Below are 17963 nucleotides of genomic sequence, written 5' to 3'. Positions count from 1 at the left end.
ACCTTCTCAAGGGTTATCAGGAATGGTAATCAGCCCAGGCTGAGATTTTCCAGCAACTTCACATTTCATTCCCAATAACTACAGAAGGAGCACCAGCAAAATTATTTTCCCTCAAGTACCATTCTAATTTTTCCAAAGTTGACTTCCTCTGGACTCTGAGAGACAGTGAATAACTCAGCAGTATTTGGGATAACGTGGTTGAAAGTTAAAACAAGGTGATTAGTTGCAAAGGGAAGAAGATGAGGAAATCAAGTATTCAGTCTACACCAGAACAAGGGCAGATACCGCGGTCGGCGCTCTCCTTGGAGTAGAGTTTTAACAATCTCCACCTGATTGGCTGCGCGGTTGCCACGGAAATCCTTCTTCCTTTGCATCCCCGGCTTCTTTCAAACCAGCCAATCAAGAAATTGCTTTGAATCGAACGAGCCAATCGGAGCGGCACAACTTGAGGAATTTAAATAGCTGGGGCGCCACGGTCTCGCCAGTTCTGTTGGAGCCGTGGTGTGTGGATTCCTCGGTGTAGTGGGTCAACGTCGGAGCCGGTTGTGCGAGCACATTTAACCTCTCTACAGAACTGGTGCGTAAAGTTATCCTAATTAGTTATCTCGAATGGTATTCATAGCGAGGTAATAGTTATAATCCTTAAAGGGGCCCAAGCCGGTTCCCATTGAAGCGTGGCGTGTCCATAAAACTTTTTGCCCTTTCGTAACTTGTACGAACAAGTATCACAAATTGTGTCCCACTTGGTGTTGTTTAACCCTGTAATTGTCTTTACCGATTTATCAACTGTAGTATCCATTTTTAAATTCACGAACTCAAAATGACGGGCATGTTTCCTTCCTTTAGATTTAACTCTTTAGTTGCTAACTATGTACTTTGAAATTGAGTTCGCAGAATATTTAGCTGACGCTGACCATCGTGTCAATTTCTTGTTTTGTTCTGTTGCATTGCAGTTTGATTTGAACGAGTTCCTAGTTTGAAGATGTCGACCACAGCGAACGAGAACGCGTCACCCCGTTTGACCAAGTTTAAGAACAAGGGGAAAGACGCCAATGTAAGTTCTGCAGAACCAAACTAAACGTGCTGGTGGAAATCCGCTGTTCTTGTGCGAACAGAAGTTGCATTTAAAGCTATAGAAAAAGAACGGAAACAAAATGGAAGGCGTGGCAGGGGAGGAAAATGTAAGTTTTATAGGGAGAGTTATTTCCATGTCTGTAAATGGCCTGTTTTTCTCTGCTGAAGGAATTGAGACGCAGGAGAATTGAAACTAACGTTGAACTGCGAAAAGCCAAAAAAGACGATCAGTTGTTCAAAAGAAGGAATGTGAACAGTTTTCCCGATGAAGCGTTATCGCCCCTTCAGGAGAAGAACTCTGTCCAGGTATTACACACTTAATTGGCAGCTTATTTCTCAGTCTTTGCTTTTTTTTTTGGGCTGTTGTCAATTAACATTTTTAACGTCTTATTAGATGCATATGAATTTGGAAGAAATTATCCAAGGTGTTCAGTCCAATTATTTGGAAACACGACTTCAAGCTACTCAAGCTGCTAGGTAAGACTACTGGTTTGTATCAGCTTGGAGATCTTGTGAATTTGAGTTTGAAACCTAGGGCTGGAAATTGATTTTATCAAATTTCTTTAAAGAATGACACAGGCATGACCTTGAGTAAGCTGACTCTTTAGAATTGTAATCAATTAGACTATTTGGAGAATACCAGGGGCATTGAGCAGGAGGGAGCAGTATTTAAAGAGTATGCTGTTCTATTTGCTCTGTAGTCAAATAATAAATCTTTAAAGGTGGCTGGTAAGGTTCTGCTGTTTATACTTTAGTATCCCAAAAGACAGTGCACATAGTTGTCTGCATTAAATAAACCCCATCTGCTAGTTTTCTGCCCAGTTTCCAACTAGTCCAAGTCCTGTCAGACCACTGGTTATAGACCTCTGTTTGAAGAAAATGTGCCTCCATATGTCTAGAATGACCAAACCAGTTTTTGATAAAGCTGGCAAGCTGGATCCAATCACTTGATCTTCTGGAATGGTATGCAATAAGGGATCTTGTCAAATGTGTAGATAACATCCACTACCCTGCCCTCTCCGGATCAATCATTGTCATCTCAATACTGTCTCATACTTAAAACCACCCCTCAAAAGTCATGCTGACTGTATATAATGTTCTTCCTTTTTAAATCTTTTTAATTTTCCAAAATTATAAACAGAATAACAATATTGATACAGAGAGATTGGAATAATCTTATTGTTGATAAGCATGTACAAAAAAGATTTCAAATAATACAGGTATAATAGACTTCTAAACTCTTGATATAATTATAGAGGGAAAAAAAGAAAAAAATACAAAGAACCCCCCCCCGAAAAACCAAAAAAAACTAAATATTAAACCCCAAAAAAAAGGAACAAAACAAAGCTAGACCAGTATCTTAAATCGAACACGTTCAGTAATGTCATCAACCCTGCTCCTCTAGTCATATATTTTAAGTTAATAAGAAGGATTTGGAAAGGTCAAACTACATCATATGAAAATGTTGAATTGTATATAATGTTGAATAACACATAATACTGGAGGAGTTCATCAGATCAGATGGTATCTATGCAGATGAATAAGCAGATGATATTTCAGCTTGTGACCCTTAATCAGGACTTTGGCCAGTTCTGATGAAGTGTTTTTGGGCTGAAACATCAACTATTTATTCCCCTCCTTAGTTGCAGCATGACCTGCTGAGTTCCTCCAGGATTTTGTATTACTCTGGATAATCAAAGTACATTTTGTCGCCATGGACTATCCTAAGATTCATTTTCTTGTGGGCATTCACAGTAAGTACAAAGAAACAACCAGTGGAAAAACTGCACATAATAAGATGGGCAAACAAATGTGCAGAAGATGACAAACTGAAAATACAAAAAGAAAAGTAAACTGGAAACGGTCAGATGTAAGAGCAGAATTTGACCCAATGTGTCTGCTCTGACTGTGGCTGATTTTCCTCCTTGGCCCCAATCTCCTGCCTTCTCTCCATATCCTTTTATGCCATGACAAATCAAAATCTATCAAACTGTCTTAAAATACCCAGTGACTTGGCATCCAAGCACCTGTGGCAACAAATTCTGCAGATTTGCCACTCTAAAAGAAATTCATCATCTGTTCTGAATGGATGCCTCTGTATTCTAAGGCTGTCCGCTCTGGTCTTCGACTCCCCCACCATAGGAAACATCCTCTCCACATCCACTACGTTGAGGTCTTTCAAACTTCGATAGGTTTTAATGAGTTCCCCCTCATTCTGCTGAATTCTAGTGAGTAGAGGCCCAGAGCCATCAAATGCTCATCACTTGATAAGCTTTCCAATTCCGTAATCACTTTCATGAACCTTGTTTGAACCCTCTCCAATGTCAGCACATTCTCTTAGATAAGGGGCCCAAAACTGCTCACAATACTCCCAGTTGAGGCCTCACCAGAGCCTTGTGTAAGCCTCAACGTTACATTTTGCCCTTGTATTCATTCCTCTAAAGTTTAACCTCTAGGGAATCTTGCATGAGGACTCCTGTGTCTCTTCCCACCTCAGATTTGAGTTTTCTCTCCATTTAGAAAAGTCTATGCTTTTATTTCTTCTACCGAAGTGCATGACCATACACTTCCCAATGCTGAATTCCATCTGCCTCTTCTTTGCCCATTGTCCTAATCCAAGTCCTTCTGTAGCCTCTTACTACTACAAAACTACCTGCCCCTCCACCTACATTTGTATCGACTGCAAACTTGGCCACAAAGCCACCAATTCAGTCATCCAAGTCTTTTGACATAACAAAAAGTGTCCCAATACAGACCCATGTGGAACATCCCTAGTCACCTGCAGCCAACCAGAAAAAGCTCCCTTTGTTCCCATTCTTTGCCTTATCCATACTTTATCCATGCTAGAATCTTTCCTGTAAGACCATGGGCTCTTGTTAAGCATCCTCATGAGTGGCACTTTGTCAAATGTGGAGAATAACATCTGGTGATAGGCAACCTCGTCAGTTCTTTAGCGTTTTGTTTTTTTGAGGGCGAGTTGCTAGCTTGACGCTCAACCCAGCACGAATGGAAAGCGTGCAAGGAGCTGGCCGGATTCGAACCCGCGACCACTCCCCTCGAAGGCCAGTGCTGATGCCACTCTACCACTGGCCAGCTACTTTGTCAAAGGCCTTCTGAAAATCCAAGTACATAACATCCACTGTTCTCCTGCTTGTTATTTCTTCAAAAAATTCCAGCAGATTTGTCAGGCAAAACTTTGGCCTATTATGTCATGTGCCTCCAAGTACCCAGAAACCACATCCTTGATGATTAACTCCAACATCTTCCCATTCACTGAGGGCAGACTAATTGGCCTATAATTTCCTTTCTTCTGCCTCTATTCCTTGAAGAGTGGAGTGACACATGCAATTTTCCAGTCCTCCAGAAAGAACCATGGTAGAATCTATTCTTTATTGAAAGATTCTCACTAATGCCTCCGCAATCTCTTCAGCCACCTCTTTCAGAACCTGGGGTGTAGACCATTTGGTCCAGGTCCTTCAGGCATTAGTTTCCCAAGCACCTTCTCCCTTATAATGGCAATTTCCACACTTCTGCCCCTGGCACTTTCTAACTTCGTACTGGCGTACTGCTAGTGTCTTCCACAGTGAAGACTGGTGCAAAATACTTCAGTTCATCTGCCATTTCCTTGTCCCTTATTACTACCTCTCCAGCAGTCAAATATCAGCTCTCATCTCTTCTACACTTACGCATTTGAAGAAATATTTTGTATCCTCTTCAATGGGATCTTTTCCTCTTTATTACCTTTTTCAGTTTCCTTCTGTTGAATTTTAGAAGCTTCCCAATCCTCTTTAGTATAGCTTCAATTCTCAAAGTTCAAAGTAAATTTATTAAAGCACGTTGTGAACATACTACCTTGAGATTCATTTTCTTGCAAGCATTTACAGAACAGAAATGCAGTGGAATCAATTTAAAAACTTCAGACATGCGAAGAACGTTGTGCAGAAGATAAACTGGGCAAATAGTAAATCGCTTCTCGGCCTTTTGGCTAAGATCAAGTGTAGAATCTATGTTTTAAAAAAAACAAACAACAACAAAACTGCAAATAAAAAGTAAATACTGAGAACATGAGTTGTAGAGTCCTTGAAGGTGAGTCCATTGGTTGGTGAGTGAAGTTATCCACTCTGGTTCAGGAGGCTGATGATAATAACTACTCAAGAAACTTAGTGCTGTGGAACTGAAGGCTCCTTCCTGATGATAGTAGTGAGAAGAGCATAGCCTCGATGGTGGGGGTCCTTTATGATGGATGCAGCTTTCTTGTGACAGTGGTGAGGAGGGATTTTCCTGTGATGAATAGGCTAAGATTACCCTTTTTGTAGGTCTTTTAATATAAAAAATTTCTACTATATCTGTAATTGACTTGCAACACATAAAAGTTGCTGGTGAACGCAAACGTCTCAGCCCGAAACGTCGACTGTACCTCTTCCTAGAGATGCTGCCTGGCCTGCTGCGTTCACCAGCAACTTTTATGTGTGTTCCTTGAAATTCTAGCATCTGCAGATTTCCTCATGTTTGCGTCTGTAATTGACTTGTTACCTTATTGGAAGAAGTAGGTTTTTAGATCAATGATTCCTTCACTATTTAGTCTTATTAACAACCTCATCTATCTATTCCCCCCCACAGGAAGCTGCTTTCTAGAGAAAAGCATCCTCCCATTGACAGAATCATTCAGTCTGGGCTCATCCCCAAGTTTGTCACTTTCCTTGGTAACTTTGACTGCAGCCCAATTCAGTTTGAAGCTGCTTGGGCTCTCACCAACATAGCTTCTGGAACATCAGATCAGACCAAGGCAGTTGTTGATGGTGGCGCTATTCCTGCTTTCATTAGTCTCCTGGCCTCGCCACATCCCCACATCAGTGAACAAGCAGTGTGGGCACTGGGAAACATTGCAGGTAATGGTTAACTGTTTCAGAAGAAATAACTGTCCAAATCTATTAATGTGATGAATATGTGCTCTATATTCACTCTAGCTACTCCATTGGGTACCTCTGATCTCTCTCATTAACCAGATGTTTTTGTCCATAGAAATGCTCACAAGATACTTTCTGTTAACTGTGCATGAAAATCCCCAGAGATGAGCACCTTCTGAGATGCACCAACAGTTGTTCCATTAAAATCATTTGGAACATGTTTCTTCCCCATTCTGATGTTTGATCTGAACAATTGAACCTCTTGACCAGGGATTCCTAACTTTTTTTAATGCCATGGACCAATAGCTCTAAAGCAAAGGTCCATGGGCCTCAGGTTAGGAATGGGAACCCCTGCTCTTGACCATGTCTGCATGCTTTTGTGCATTGAGTTGCTGCCACATGATTAGATATTTGCATTCCCAAATAAAGTGGCCACTGAGTGTTGCTCATGTGATAAGCCAGGTAATTGAATATTCTGGGAGCAAGTTTTTTTTTTAGATTAGATTTAACTTTATTGTCATTGTACTGAGTACAGATACAAAGCCAATGAAATGCAGTTAGCATCTAACCAGAAATGCAAAGAATAGTGTTTCTTACAAAGTAACTGCGAGTAAAAAGTAAGTGCTACAGCACACAAATATAAAAGTACTGAGACAGTCCAATATGGGTGCAATACTGCTTAGCGCTGTGATGTGAGGTTCAGCAGGGTCACAGCCTCAGGGAAGAAGCTCTTCCTGTGCCTGCTGGTGTGGGAGTGGAGGCTCCTGTAGCACCTACCGGATGGGAGGAGGGTAAAAAGTCCATGGTTAGGGTGAGATGCATCCTTGATGCTTTTCGCCCTGCCCAGGCAGCGTTTATGGTAAATGTTCTCAACGGTGGGCAATTGGGTGCAGACTGACAGCTTTTCACCAAATAATGGTGCCAGGTTTGAATGCATGCCTTGCTTTTCAGTACAGTTGTTAGTTGTGAAAGACTCACTTGGAATTTGGTATCCTATAATTTGCCCCTGATCAAAATCAAAGTTGCTTTTGATCAGATTAACTCTTTGGGCTTAATTTAAATTGTAACTAACTGTAAATGAGATGGGGTGGGGGGGGAAGGAGGGAGAAATTAAAATAACATTTCTTGATTCTTAATGGTTATATTACCTTATCATCCATTTTAAATTGCCTTCAATCAGCTTTAAATTGTCCAAGTAATGAAATGGCTGTTCATTTCAGGTGATGGATCACACTACAGAGACTTGGTTATCAAGTGTGGTGCTCTTGACCCATTGATGGCATTGCTAGCTGTTCCAGATTTATCTGTATTATCGGTGAGCTCCTGTTTTCATTGTATGAAGCCTGCTAAATGGCTGACTTGTCTACAATTGAATGCCCTGCCCTGTGGATGAATTGCTGCTAAATTAGTGATATTGATAGTCATACAAATATGGGGATTTAATGTAATAATGTGAAAGTAAATGCATGTTGGGTATCCCTTATCCAAAATGCTTGGGGCTGGAGGTGTTTTGATTTTCTGATTTTTTTGAATATGTAATCAGGTGTCTTGGGATTGCTATCATTTCTGATTGAATTTGTGCTACTGGTAAGCAGTCTTTATTCATCACACATGTACTGATGCAGCTGTTCAGTGTTAGATTTTCATCAGTGGGAACGTTTGCCAAGATCATTTAATTCCTCCACTGCTTTGATCAGCAGAAGCTATACCACCACAAATCTTCAAGAAAAAGCAGACCATTTATTTTAAATTTCTGCAAAACAGGCCTGCTAAATATTCTCAATTGCCTTCACTTTTCCGCGAGGGATAGATCTTTGCATCGCATACCATTAAGCGGCAAACATTCATTCTGCTGACCAATCCATTCTTTCACGATTGAGATCTCCATGTTTTGCTTTATGCAGTTTTTCTATTCATTAACTTCTGCTCATTCCACGTGAGGTCGCTTCTCAAAGCTGGAGTGCAGAGACCAGCACTTTTTTGCCTGGGAGCCTTCTCAGCACCTTTTTGGAATTTTCCACTTGTGTTGGCATGTCAGTGCTCCAAAAATTTTGGAGGGGTATTCAATCTGAATCAAAATACATGTCACCATATTCTATCCGGAGACTCATTTCCTTGCAGATGTTTACAGGAAAATAGAGATACAATATAATGTATGAAAAAAAAATCTTGCATAAAGACGGACAAGCCAATGTGCAAATTAAAAAAAAACTTGTGGGAGACACACGAAAGCTTAGCAGCTAGTGTAATGCTATTCCAGTGCCACAGAGGGTTTAATTCTGGTGCTGACTGTAATGAGTTTGTACATTCTCCTAGTGACTGTATGGCTAGTAGGTTAATTGGTCAAGTGGGAGTGAACAGCATGTGTTGGGCTGAAAGGATCTGTTAAAGTGCTATATCTCTAAATGGAGAAATAAATACTGACAACATGAGTTGTGGAGGCTGCAAGCTGTGGAATGAGTTGAGGTGAGTGAAGTTATCCACATTGGTTTAAGAGCCTGATGGCTGTAAGGTGTTAGGTCTTGGTGTTTCCAATCATAGGGTCAAGAATGACGCAATAAATTGATGCAAGTCACATGTTATATAAGTTTCAAGAATGAGAAGGGGGAAGGAAAATGAAGTGAGGGGGGAAAAGATCCTATTGGCTGGGGAAAGGACAAATGACCAATATGATCTGGTCAAAAACCTTTACTGCATTGCAGCCTGGTATGGGGGAAAAACCAATGCCTTTGATGATACAAGTCTACTGCAACACTTACATGTAAACTGCATAATTATACAAGCGTAGTGGTAGAAAAATACAAACAAGCATATGAAAGTTAAGCTACAAGGAAAAAGTCCAGTCCAACAACAGTTCCTGAACTTGATGGTTTGGGAACTAAGGCACTTGTCTCATACCAGATAGGATATTTGGAATTGATGTGTCAAAGATTTCATTGGTTTACAAAACAATGGGTGTTTGAGCTTGACATTTTGTGCAGCTCATTGGCATTTTAAAAGATATAAAACAAATCATTGCTCAAAATGAATAAACTTGTAATTTTCTTCCAGTCTAGTTATCTGAGAAATGTAACATGGACCCTGTCCAATCTTTGCCGGAACAAGAACCCATCTCCACCAGTTGAGGCGGTGAAACAAATTCTGCCAGCTCTTGTGCGTCTCCTGCATCATGATGACAAGGAAGTCCTTGCTGACGCTTGCTGGGCTATTTCGTATCTCACAGATGGTTCCAATGACCGCATTGACGTCGTGGTGTCTACTGGGGTTGTACCACGCCTGGTGCAACTGCTTTCATCATGTGAACTGGCAATTGTAGTAAGTTAACTTTTTAAATGAAAATGTCAGCTGCTTGGTTTCTTGATGACTAATGTTGAAACTTGGATCATAATATAAAAATACAGCAAGAGTGAGTTGAGTCAAAGTTGATGGTGGTTAAGAAGGCGTGTGGTGTGTTGACCTTTATTGGTCAGGGGATTAGTTGGAGCTGAGAGGTAATGTTGCAGCTCTAAAACTCTGGTTATTCCACACTTGGAGTATTGTGTTCAGTTCTTGTCTCATTATAGGAAGGATGTGGAAGCTTTAGAGGGGGGCAGAGGAAATTTATCAGGATGCTGCCTGGATTAGAGAATGTCTTAGGAAAGTGAAATAGGTAGGGTATTTTGGAATGGAGGAGGATGAGATGTGACTAGTGGGTTAAGTGGATAGCCATAGCCTCTACCCAGACTGGTTATGGCTAGTTCAAAAGGGCTTAATTTTAATGTTTGGTTGAGGCAGATACATTAGGGACATTTAAAATACTTTAGGTAGGCATGTGGGGTAGGTTAAAGGATTGGCCCCCCATTGTGGGTTGAAGGGGCTTTACTGTTCTGTTCTACCCTGTTAATGTGATTCTACGGGTTGAGTAACAGTTGAGCTGCCCTGGGTTATGGAAGACTTGTGTAGAAGAGTAGAAAAATGAGGAAGTGGAGGGAAGGATTTGCTGATGACACAAAGGTTGGGGGGTGTTGTGGATAGAGTGGAGGGCTGTCAGAGGTTACAGCGGGACATTGATAGGATGCAAAACTGGGCTGAGAAGTGGCAGATGGAGTTCAACCCAGATAAATGTGAAGTGGTTCATTTTGGTAGGTCAAATATGATGGCAGAATATAGTATTAATGGTAAGACTCTTGGCAGTGTGGAGGATCAGAGGGATCTTGGGGTCCCAGTCCATAGGACACTCAAAGCTGCTGCGCAGGTTGACTCCGTGGTTAAGAAGGCATACAGTGTATTGGCCTTCATCAATTGTGAAATAGAATTTAGGAGCCAAGAGGTAATGTTGCAGCTATATACGACCCTGGTCAGACCCCACTTGGAGAACTGTGCTCAGTTCTGGTCGCCTCACTACAAGAAGGATGTGGAAACCATAGAAAGGGTGCAGAGGAGATTTACAAGGATGTTGCCTGGATTGGGGAGCATGCCTTATGAAAACAGGTTGAGTGAACTCGGCCTTTTCTCCTTGGAGTGATGGAGGATGAGAGGTGACCTGATAGAGGTGTATAAGATGATGAGAGGCATTGATCGTGTGGATAGTCAGAGGCTTTTTCCCAGGGCTAAGTGGTTGCCACAAGTGGACACAGGTTTAAGGTGCTGGGGAGTAGGTACAGAGGAGATGTCAGGGGTAAGTTTTTTTTTCTCTGAGTGGTGAGTGCGTGGAATGGGCTGCCAGCAATGGTGACGAAGGTGAATAAGACAGGGTCTTTTCAGAGACTTTTCGATTGGTACATGGAGCTTAGAAAAATAGAGGACTATGGGTAAGCCTAGTAATTTCTAAGGTAGGGACACGTTTGGCACAACTTTGTGGGCTGAAGGGCCTGTATTGCGCTGTAGGTTTTCTATGCTTCTAAAGTTCGAACTGAATATTGGCAAAGCGCAGCATTTAAGCAGTCATCCGAATGAAATAACCCACTTTAATTTCCAGAAAATGGATTCTGCTGAATGCCACCAGTTTTCATATAGATAGTGATCTTGTTATGAGACAACTTGGCAAGTTTACAAAGACGTTTTAGCATCTTTAGACAGCTGTGGTGGGGTTCTGAGCTGTATCATAGTGAACTTGTTTCAGCCCATCAGGATATCAACTACAGAAAGTTGATTGTAGGCAAGATAGAGGGAGAAAGTGCATATGGGCTTTATTCCAAATGTACTACCTTTTTAAAGGGCTAGGGTAGGCAATGATTGGTAGAACCCTAACAAGAACTGAGAAACGAGTGTACATGCCCAAAGATTTCTGAAGTTGGCAGCAGCACAAATAGTGGTTAAGAAGGCACACTTCATTATCTGGGGCACAGAAGAGACCGTAGTTACTGGTAGTTTGGATAAACAGATGGAAATCTGGAGCAAGCCACACAATGCTGGAGGAACTCAGCAGGTCAGGCAGCATTTATGGAGGGTGCCATGCCAAAGGATGCAGTTGTCGTGAAAGTATGGAGGAGATTTGCAGGATATTTCTGGGGCTCCTCACTCAGTTGAGGAGAGTGGGAGTTGAGTATACAGGGCTAAAAAGTTGCTTAAGGGACATGGCAAGGGAGTTGCAGTCATGAGGTAATACAGCATTGAAAACTGCTGGCCAATCATGTTGCCTGAGTGAACTAATTTAGCCTAGCCAATAGCCTTAACCCTTTCTAACTGTTGTAAATGTACCATTTCCTCTAGCACCTTGGTCCATAGATTCACCATCCTCTAGAAAATGTTGCCCTTCAGATCCCTTAAATTCTCTCTGCTGCCTTTTGAGACTTCCTTCCCCTGGGAAAAGAGTGGCTAGTTGGTGAGAAACTTTCCCAATTGGTGTTTATAATCAGAGGGCATGTCTTAAAGGGGTAAGAGATTAGAGACAATTTTGAGTAATTTTCACAGGGTAGATTAAATCTGGGGCACTGCCTCAGGGTGGTGGAAGCAGGTAAACTCCTAGTTTGATCACAAAGACATTACAAACCACCCCCACAGCCATTTCAGTTTTAGTTGCAACATCCCACATGCTTAGCTGGCATCTACCTGCTGTGCATATTGATAAGCCAGTGTTGGTGGCACCTCAGTCGCATAGTGGTTAGTGCAATCAGACTTTTGCAGTGCCCCCAGTCACAATTTGGGGTTTGAATCCTGGTGCAGTCTTTAAGAAGTGTATGCATTCTCCCTGGACTATGGATTTCCTCAGGTGCTCTGGTTTCCTCCCACATTCCATGATGTGTGGATCACTGTTAGTAAGTTGCGGACATTCTATGTTGATGACATTTGTGGCCTGCTCCCAGCACAATCCTCTGATTTGACACAAGCAACTGTTTCAGTTTTTATTTACGACAAGGAATAAACTAGGATTTGGTTTAAATATAATTGAATGAATTTCAGCCAACTTTGGCTGTGTAGGTTAATTGGAGTGATTTGAAATAGATTCTGTACTGTTTCTCCAGCTCTCTAAATTGATGCCCTCCTTTCTTCCCAGACTCCTGGTCTCAGGGCAGTGGGCAATATCGTAACTGGGACGGATGATCAGACGCAGATAGTGATTGATTCGGGTGCGCTGAATTTGTTCGGTGCTCTGCTTACTCACCCAAAGAGCAACATCCAGAAAGAGGCTGCATGGACCATCTCAAACATCACTGCTGGGAAACCAGAACAAATCCAGGCAGTCATTGACAATGGGCTCGTCCCTTTCCTCATTGAGTTACTTAAAAAGGTGAGTAATATAAACCTTGTGCTTTGGAATGGGAGCTAATCTTGCAGTCATGGCCATTACAGATAGGATTCTCCAACTACGTAATACATTGTGTTAAGCGCTGACTATCTGCTTGCACTTGAGTGTACCTGATCCTAATTTTATACCAAGTGGGAATACACTTGAGGCTGAAGAATTTCTTGGTCTGTAGTTTTCTAAACCAGAGATATCATATTGAGTCAATGGTTAAAGTCTTCAACTACAGGGATCTGAGGTTGGGACAACTTGAGTTTAAGCAGATCAGAAGTCTACTGAATGGCAGAGGGATCAATGGCTAACTTGCACTTCCAGTCTGTAGAGTAGTGGCAGTGACCTAGAATCATTCCTCGCTGCTGTCTAAGGAGTTTGTATGTTTTCCCTTTGACCTTGTGGGTTTCCCGGAGGTGCTCTAGTTTCCTCCCACATTCTGAAGACCTACAGGTTGGGGTTACTAAGCTGTGGTCATGCTGTGGTGGTGCTGGAGGTGTGGTGGCACTTGCAGGTGTGGACTGTGGTTGTTGACACAAATGTACGTAACTGTTTTATGTAAATATGACATGAAGTTAATCTTTAATCATAACCATTTGGGGTTGGCCAACAGATCTTTAGGAAGTTTCTCTGCAAAATGTCTCCCACGTTCAACCCACTGGCTGTAAATTGTTTTGTGGCAAATGGAAGCCAGAAAATCACTGGTTCCTTTTAAGTGAACCTCATTTCACAGGATCTACCCATGTGTATAGGATGGAACCTTCCTTCAGTGATTGCCACAATTGCAGTTGGTCTGATAAAAGCCTGGAACAATTGAAAACAAAAGTTCCACAGTCTTTCCTACTTGAACCTAGATGTTTTATAGGTTAATTGTTTGTTATCACTGGAATTTTTGTTCTCTAGTCTGAATGAGACAAACATGCCAGCTTTTTCCTTTGTTCTTTTCACTTAAGAAAACAGCTGTGACCAATCTGTTTTGTGCCTCATGCCTGACTTCCCAAAAAACTATTGCAAAAGTATCAGGGTTGACCTGTGGATATAGATTCTATTCATACATGCTCATTCCAGGCAAAGATTTGTGCATATTAAGTGGAATCTGCTTACATATTTAGTGTAAGCTTGTTTGAATACCTGTATTTGGTTACTGAGGACCAGCAAACTTTTGTAACCAGACCCAGAATACCAAATTGTAAGGGTTGATGCAAAAGGAATGTTTAGTTTTGTGTAATTATAATTGGTCAGCCTGATTTTATTTAAACAACAGGTAAAAGCCTTTCCTTCATAGTTGATTCTGTCTCTGTCTCTGTCTCTCCCTTCTCACACACTTCACTCGGGTGCATGGAATGCCCTGCCAGGGGTGGGAATAGAGGCAGATATATTGGGGGCATTTAAGAAACCCTTGAGCACATGGATGCTAGAAAAATGGAGGGTTGTGTGGGAGGGAAGGGTTGGCTGCATCTTGGCACAGGTTAAAAGTTCAGCACAACATTGTGGGCTGAAGGGCCTGTACTGTGCTGCAACATTCTGTGAGCCTTGCTGCATGTAATTAGATTTGCTGAGGGAATGCTGCCTTTGTTTTGTGCCACTTGCATTGACATTAACTTATTTTTCAGGGTGACTTTAAAACTCAGAAAGAAGCTGTCTGGGCTGTCACCAATTACACTAGTGGTGGTACAGTTGAACAAATCATCTACCTCGTTCAAAATGGAGTTATTGAGCCATTAATGGCCTTGCTATCAGTCAAGGATTGCAAGACCATCCAAGTCATTTTAGATGCCATTACTAATGTCTTCCTGGTAAGTGCATGGCATGTTAGTAACTGGCTGCCATCTTGTACTAAATGTTCTATTTGTTACTAATGCAATTTTCACCTATTTATTATTATTATTATGCAACAGCCCATTCAGTTTGTGCCAACCAAGACATCCAGCTAAATTCATCCCATTTGACCCATATCCCTTCTAAACCTTGTCTCGTCCATGTACTTGTACAAATACCTTTTTCTACAGGTGAAAATTATGTCACTACAATAAATACTGCTTAAGTATAATTTGGTGCTTTCAGTATACAATGTAAAAGTCTTGAAGACTTCCCTGAACTCTAATTTGTTTAAGCCATGCTAAATAGTTGTTTCCTAGTTCAAAACTACCTGCTATTAACATCTCCCAATGTCCCAGAGCAAAACGTGAAACTTAGAGGAGACACTTGGTGGGTCAAGCACCATCTGCAGAGGCAAAGGGACGGTCAACATTTTGTTTAGATTGAGACCTTGCATTAAGTCCTAATTGAAGTGGTTCAACCTGAAATGTTGACCATTCCTCAGCCTGCTCATTTCCTCCTGCAGTTTGTTTGGTGCTCCAGATTCCAGCATCTGGGGTCCTTTGAGGCCTGAGTAAGCTGGATCTTGAGACTGCATGAAACATTGTCAAAAATCACAAGCTTTGGATAACAGGCTAGTGATGTTTCTAAAACCTGAGCCCGCTTGCACAAGTGCTGCTCATCTAGTTGAACTGCAAAATTGGGTTGAGCACTGACTAAAAAATGAATTTGCTTAATTTTTGGACGTGGTTGCAATGAAGCTTTACCATTGTAATTTCTTCCTGATCTGTGGGGAGAAATGTTACTGGGTAAAAGGAACGTAGAGTTGCAATCAGATTGCCCAGGATCTTGGAACATCTCTGCATCAATGCAGAAGATACAGCTGCTGCCTGATTGTTCCTGACAATGTAATTTTTCTCTGGATGCTCCATTTTCCTTCTGTACTCCCCACCCACCCCCACCCCCACCCCCACCCCCACCCCAGAGCATAGTAGAATGAGGGAGATTTGATAAAGGCATACAACTGAGAAGTATAGATTAGGGTAAATGCAAGCAGCCTTTTTCCATTGAAGTTGGATGAGAATAGAACTAAAGGCATTGGGTTAAGAGTGAAATAATTGAGGGGAGCCTGAGGGGGAACTTCACTCAGGGTTGTTGAGAGTTACTGGTGGAAGTCAGTTCAATTGCAACACCTTGAGAAGTTTGGATAAGTACATGGATAGGAGTATGGAGAGCCATGTGCAGATTGATGGGACTAGGCAGAAAAAGTTTGGCACAACTGTTTGTGCTGTTTGCTTGTGTGGGTCATATTGGTGAATTGAGGTGGTATCAATGAGCATGTGGCTAGAAATGAGTACGGAAGATTGATTACTGAGGGCTGGGATTAACTCTGGTTGGAAATTGTAAAGAATCTAACTGTACCTTGAGCTTGGTTTTCAGATATTTTTAATTGTTCCAGACTGCAGAAAAAGTTGGTGAAACGGATAAGCTTTGTCTAATTGTTGAAGAATGTGGAGGTCTGGATAAAATTGAAGCTCTTCAGTCTCATGAGAATGAAGCAGTATACAAAGCATCACTGAATCTGATAGAGAAATACTTCTCAGAAGAGGTAAGCGTTTCAGAAAAGGCCGTTTCAATCCAGTATTGATACATTTTCAAATGACTGCAGTTGAAGCTCACTTCACAGTAACAATGATCAAGCAACACAAAATGCTGAAGGAACTTAGCAGGTCAGGCAGTATCTATGAAGATGAATAAACAGTTGATGTTTTGGACCAGGACCCTTCATCAAGATCCTGCTTATCCAATTCCATAAATGCTGTCTGACTTGTTGAGGCCCTCCAGCATTTTGTTGCTCTTGTCTTCAGTACTACTTGTATATAATGATCAAATACTGCTTGAGGTTTTGTATTACATTAACTATTCACTTTGTTTCAGCAGGGTAAATGTTAGATACAGAATGTTTTATTGGGATCTTCCATATGCCGTTACTAGATAGCTGAACTAAAAATCTTCCATTTTGTCTTCGTAGGTAGAAGAAGACCAGAGTGTTGTACCAGATGCCACTCAAGAGGCTTTTACCTTTCAGGCTGAGAACCCTAGCATCCAATTTGACTTTTAAATTCCAGGTTTCTACCTCTGCAGTGTTTTTTTTCTTCTGACTGCCTCACTGTCTAGAACCTATACTTGAGTACTTTCATGTACATTTGTGTAAATGTTTACCTGTAATTAGAATGTAAATATTTCCTCTGAACTGTCACTATTTTATTTTGCCATTTCAGGTGGCATGTGTGCATTGAGATTCTGTAACTTGAAATAAAGTATTTGGGGAAATTCTCTTCAAATCTGTGTGTTTTGTTTACTTCCAAGAGTAACCAGTGTCATTCTTAAATTGCTTTATTTATTCCAAGTGCCTGTAAATTAAACTTTGTTAAAATTGGAACTTTACAGCCTTGCTATGTTTATCAAAACACTCCATTCTGATCAGTCTTTTGCTTCCTCTACTGTTTGAAAAGCCTTGTTTGGTTCGAATGCATATCTACAGTAACAGGATATGCAATAGGGGAGATTTCCCTGTGCATTAAGTTACTTTCTCAGGACTTGGCAAGAGCATTCCCATTTAGTACCAATGTATTCTTGCTGTTCATTCATGGTTTTCTGCCATAACTTGTAATAAATTGGTACCTTCAGGACATGGGAGAAATATGTAAACTCCATCCACGATGTGTGTTCCTTGCAACTTATCTTTACTGCTTGCATTTCTAATTTGTTTACTTGTTGTTTGACCATTTTCTTCTTCCCTTCAATCTAGTTGTTGTACTTGTGGGTGGAGGAATATTAAACACTCATTTAGTTCTGGTGAAGGATGCGAACCCACAGTATGTTCAATCAAAGAATCTTTGACCAGAGGTTCTGATTGAGGCAGATTTGGATGTGAAATGGAAAATGTAAAAGGTTATGGTTTTGGGAAGGGTAGGGAAGCTGGCATTGATCCTAGTTAATATTTAAACCACCATTGTATTAAACTGCAGTAATACTATATGTGCAAGTTTGTATGCAAATTGACCACATTTTCAACAAAATCTGAACAAACCAACTTGATCAAGTAGAATCTTTAACAAGCTGAAGTTCTAATTTGATAAACCTTTCTTAAAAAGCAAGACAGCTGGAAGATTAATTTTCCTAAATTTAAGGTGGTGGTTGGGCTTTGGTACTGGGATGAACTGTGGTTTTGTGCAGAGGCCTGTCTGATACTACTAGTAAAACAAAAATTGTAGGAGCTCTGCTTATTGACCTCTTGAAGAATGAATTTGGTGTGGTAGGTCTAGGAGCTGAATGATAACTGAACAATTTTGGGTCCTAGATCCAAGATGCTGGCATTAAAAGGTCCATAGGAGGTTTGAGGATGATCCCAGGAATGAACAGGTTAATATAGTAGGAGCATTTAA

General features: G+C 41.1%; 1 protein-coding gene and 1 pseudogene across 1 annotated transcript; both read left to right on the top strand.

Annotated features, from left to right (window-relative positions):
- Nucleotides 1–484: 484 nt before the first annotated feature.
- kpna2 (karyopherin alpha 2 (RAG cohort 1, importin alpha 1)) lies at nt 485–16853 on the top strand. Its single transcript, XM_072242149.1, has 11 exons — nt 485–577; nt 954–1054; nt 1243–1380; nt 1469–1551; nt 5695–5963; nt 7202–7296; nt 9033–9296; nt 12457–12690; nt 14310–14492; nt 15974–16123; nt 16547–16853. Exons 2-11 carry the CDS (start codon nt 983–985, stop codon nt 16634–16636), a joined length of 1578 nt encoding a protein of 525 aa, XP_072098250.1. The 5' UTR covers nt 485–577; nt 954–982; the 3' UTR covers nt 16637–16853.
- Nucleotides 5040–5110, top strand: LOC140187442 (U2 spliceosomal RNA; annotated as a pseudogene).
- Nucleotides 16854–17963: the final 1110 nt, after the last annotated feature.

Source organism: Mobula birostris, chromosome 24 (assembly GCF_030028105.1).
Source record: "Mobula birostris isolate sMobBir1 chromosome 24, sMobBir1.hap1, whole genome shotgun sequence".
In the NCBI taxonomy this organism is placed as follows: domain Eukaryota; kingdom Metazoa; phylum Chordata; class Chondrichthyes; order Myliobatiformes; family Myliobatidae; genus Mobula; species Mobula birostris.
The sequence above is the reverse complement of the archived record's forward strand: the minus strand, read 5'-3'. Positions and strand labels throughout refer to the sequence as shown.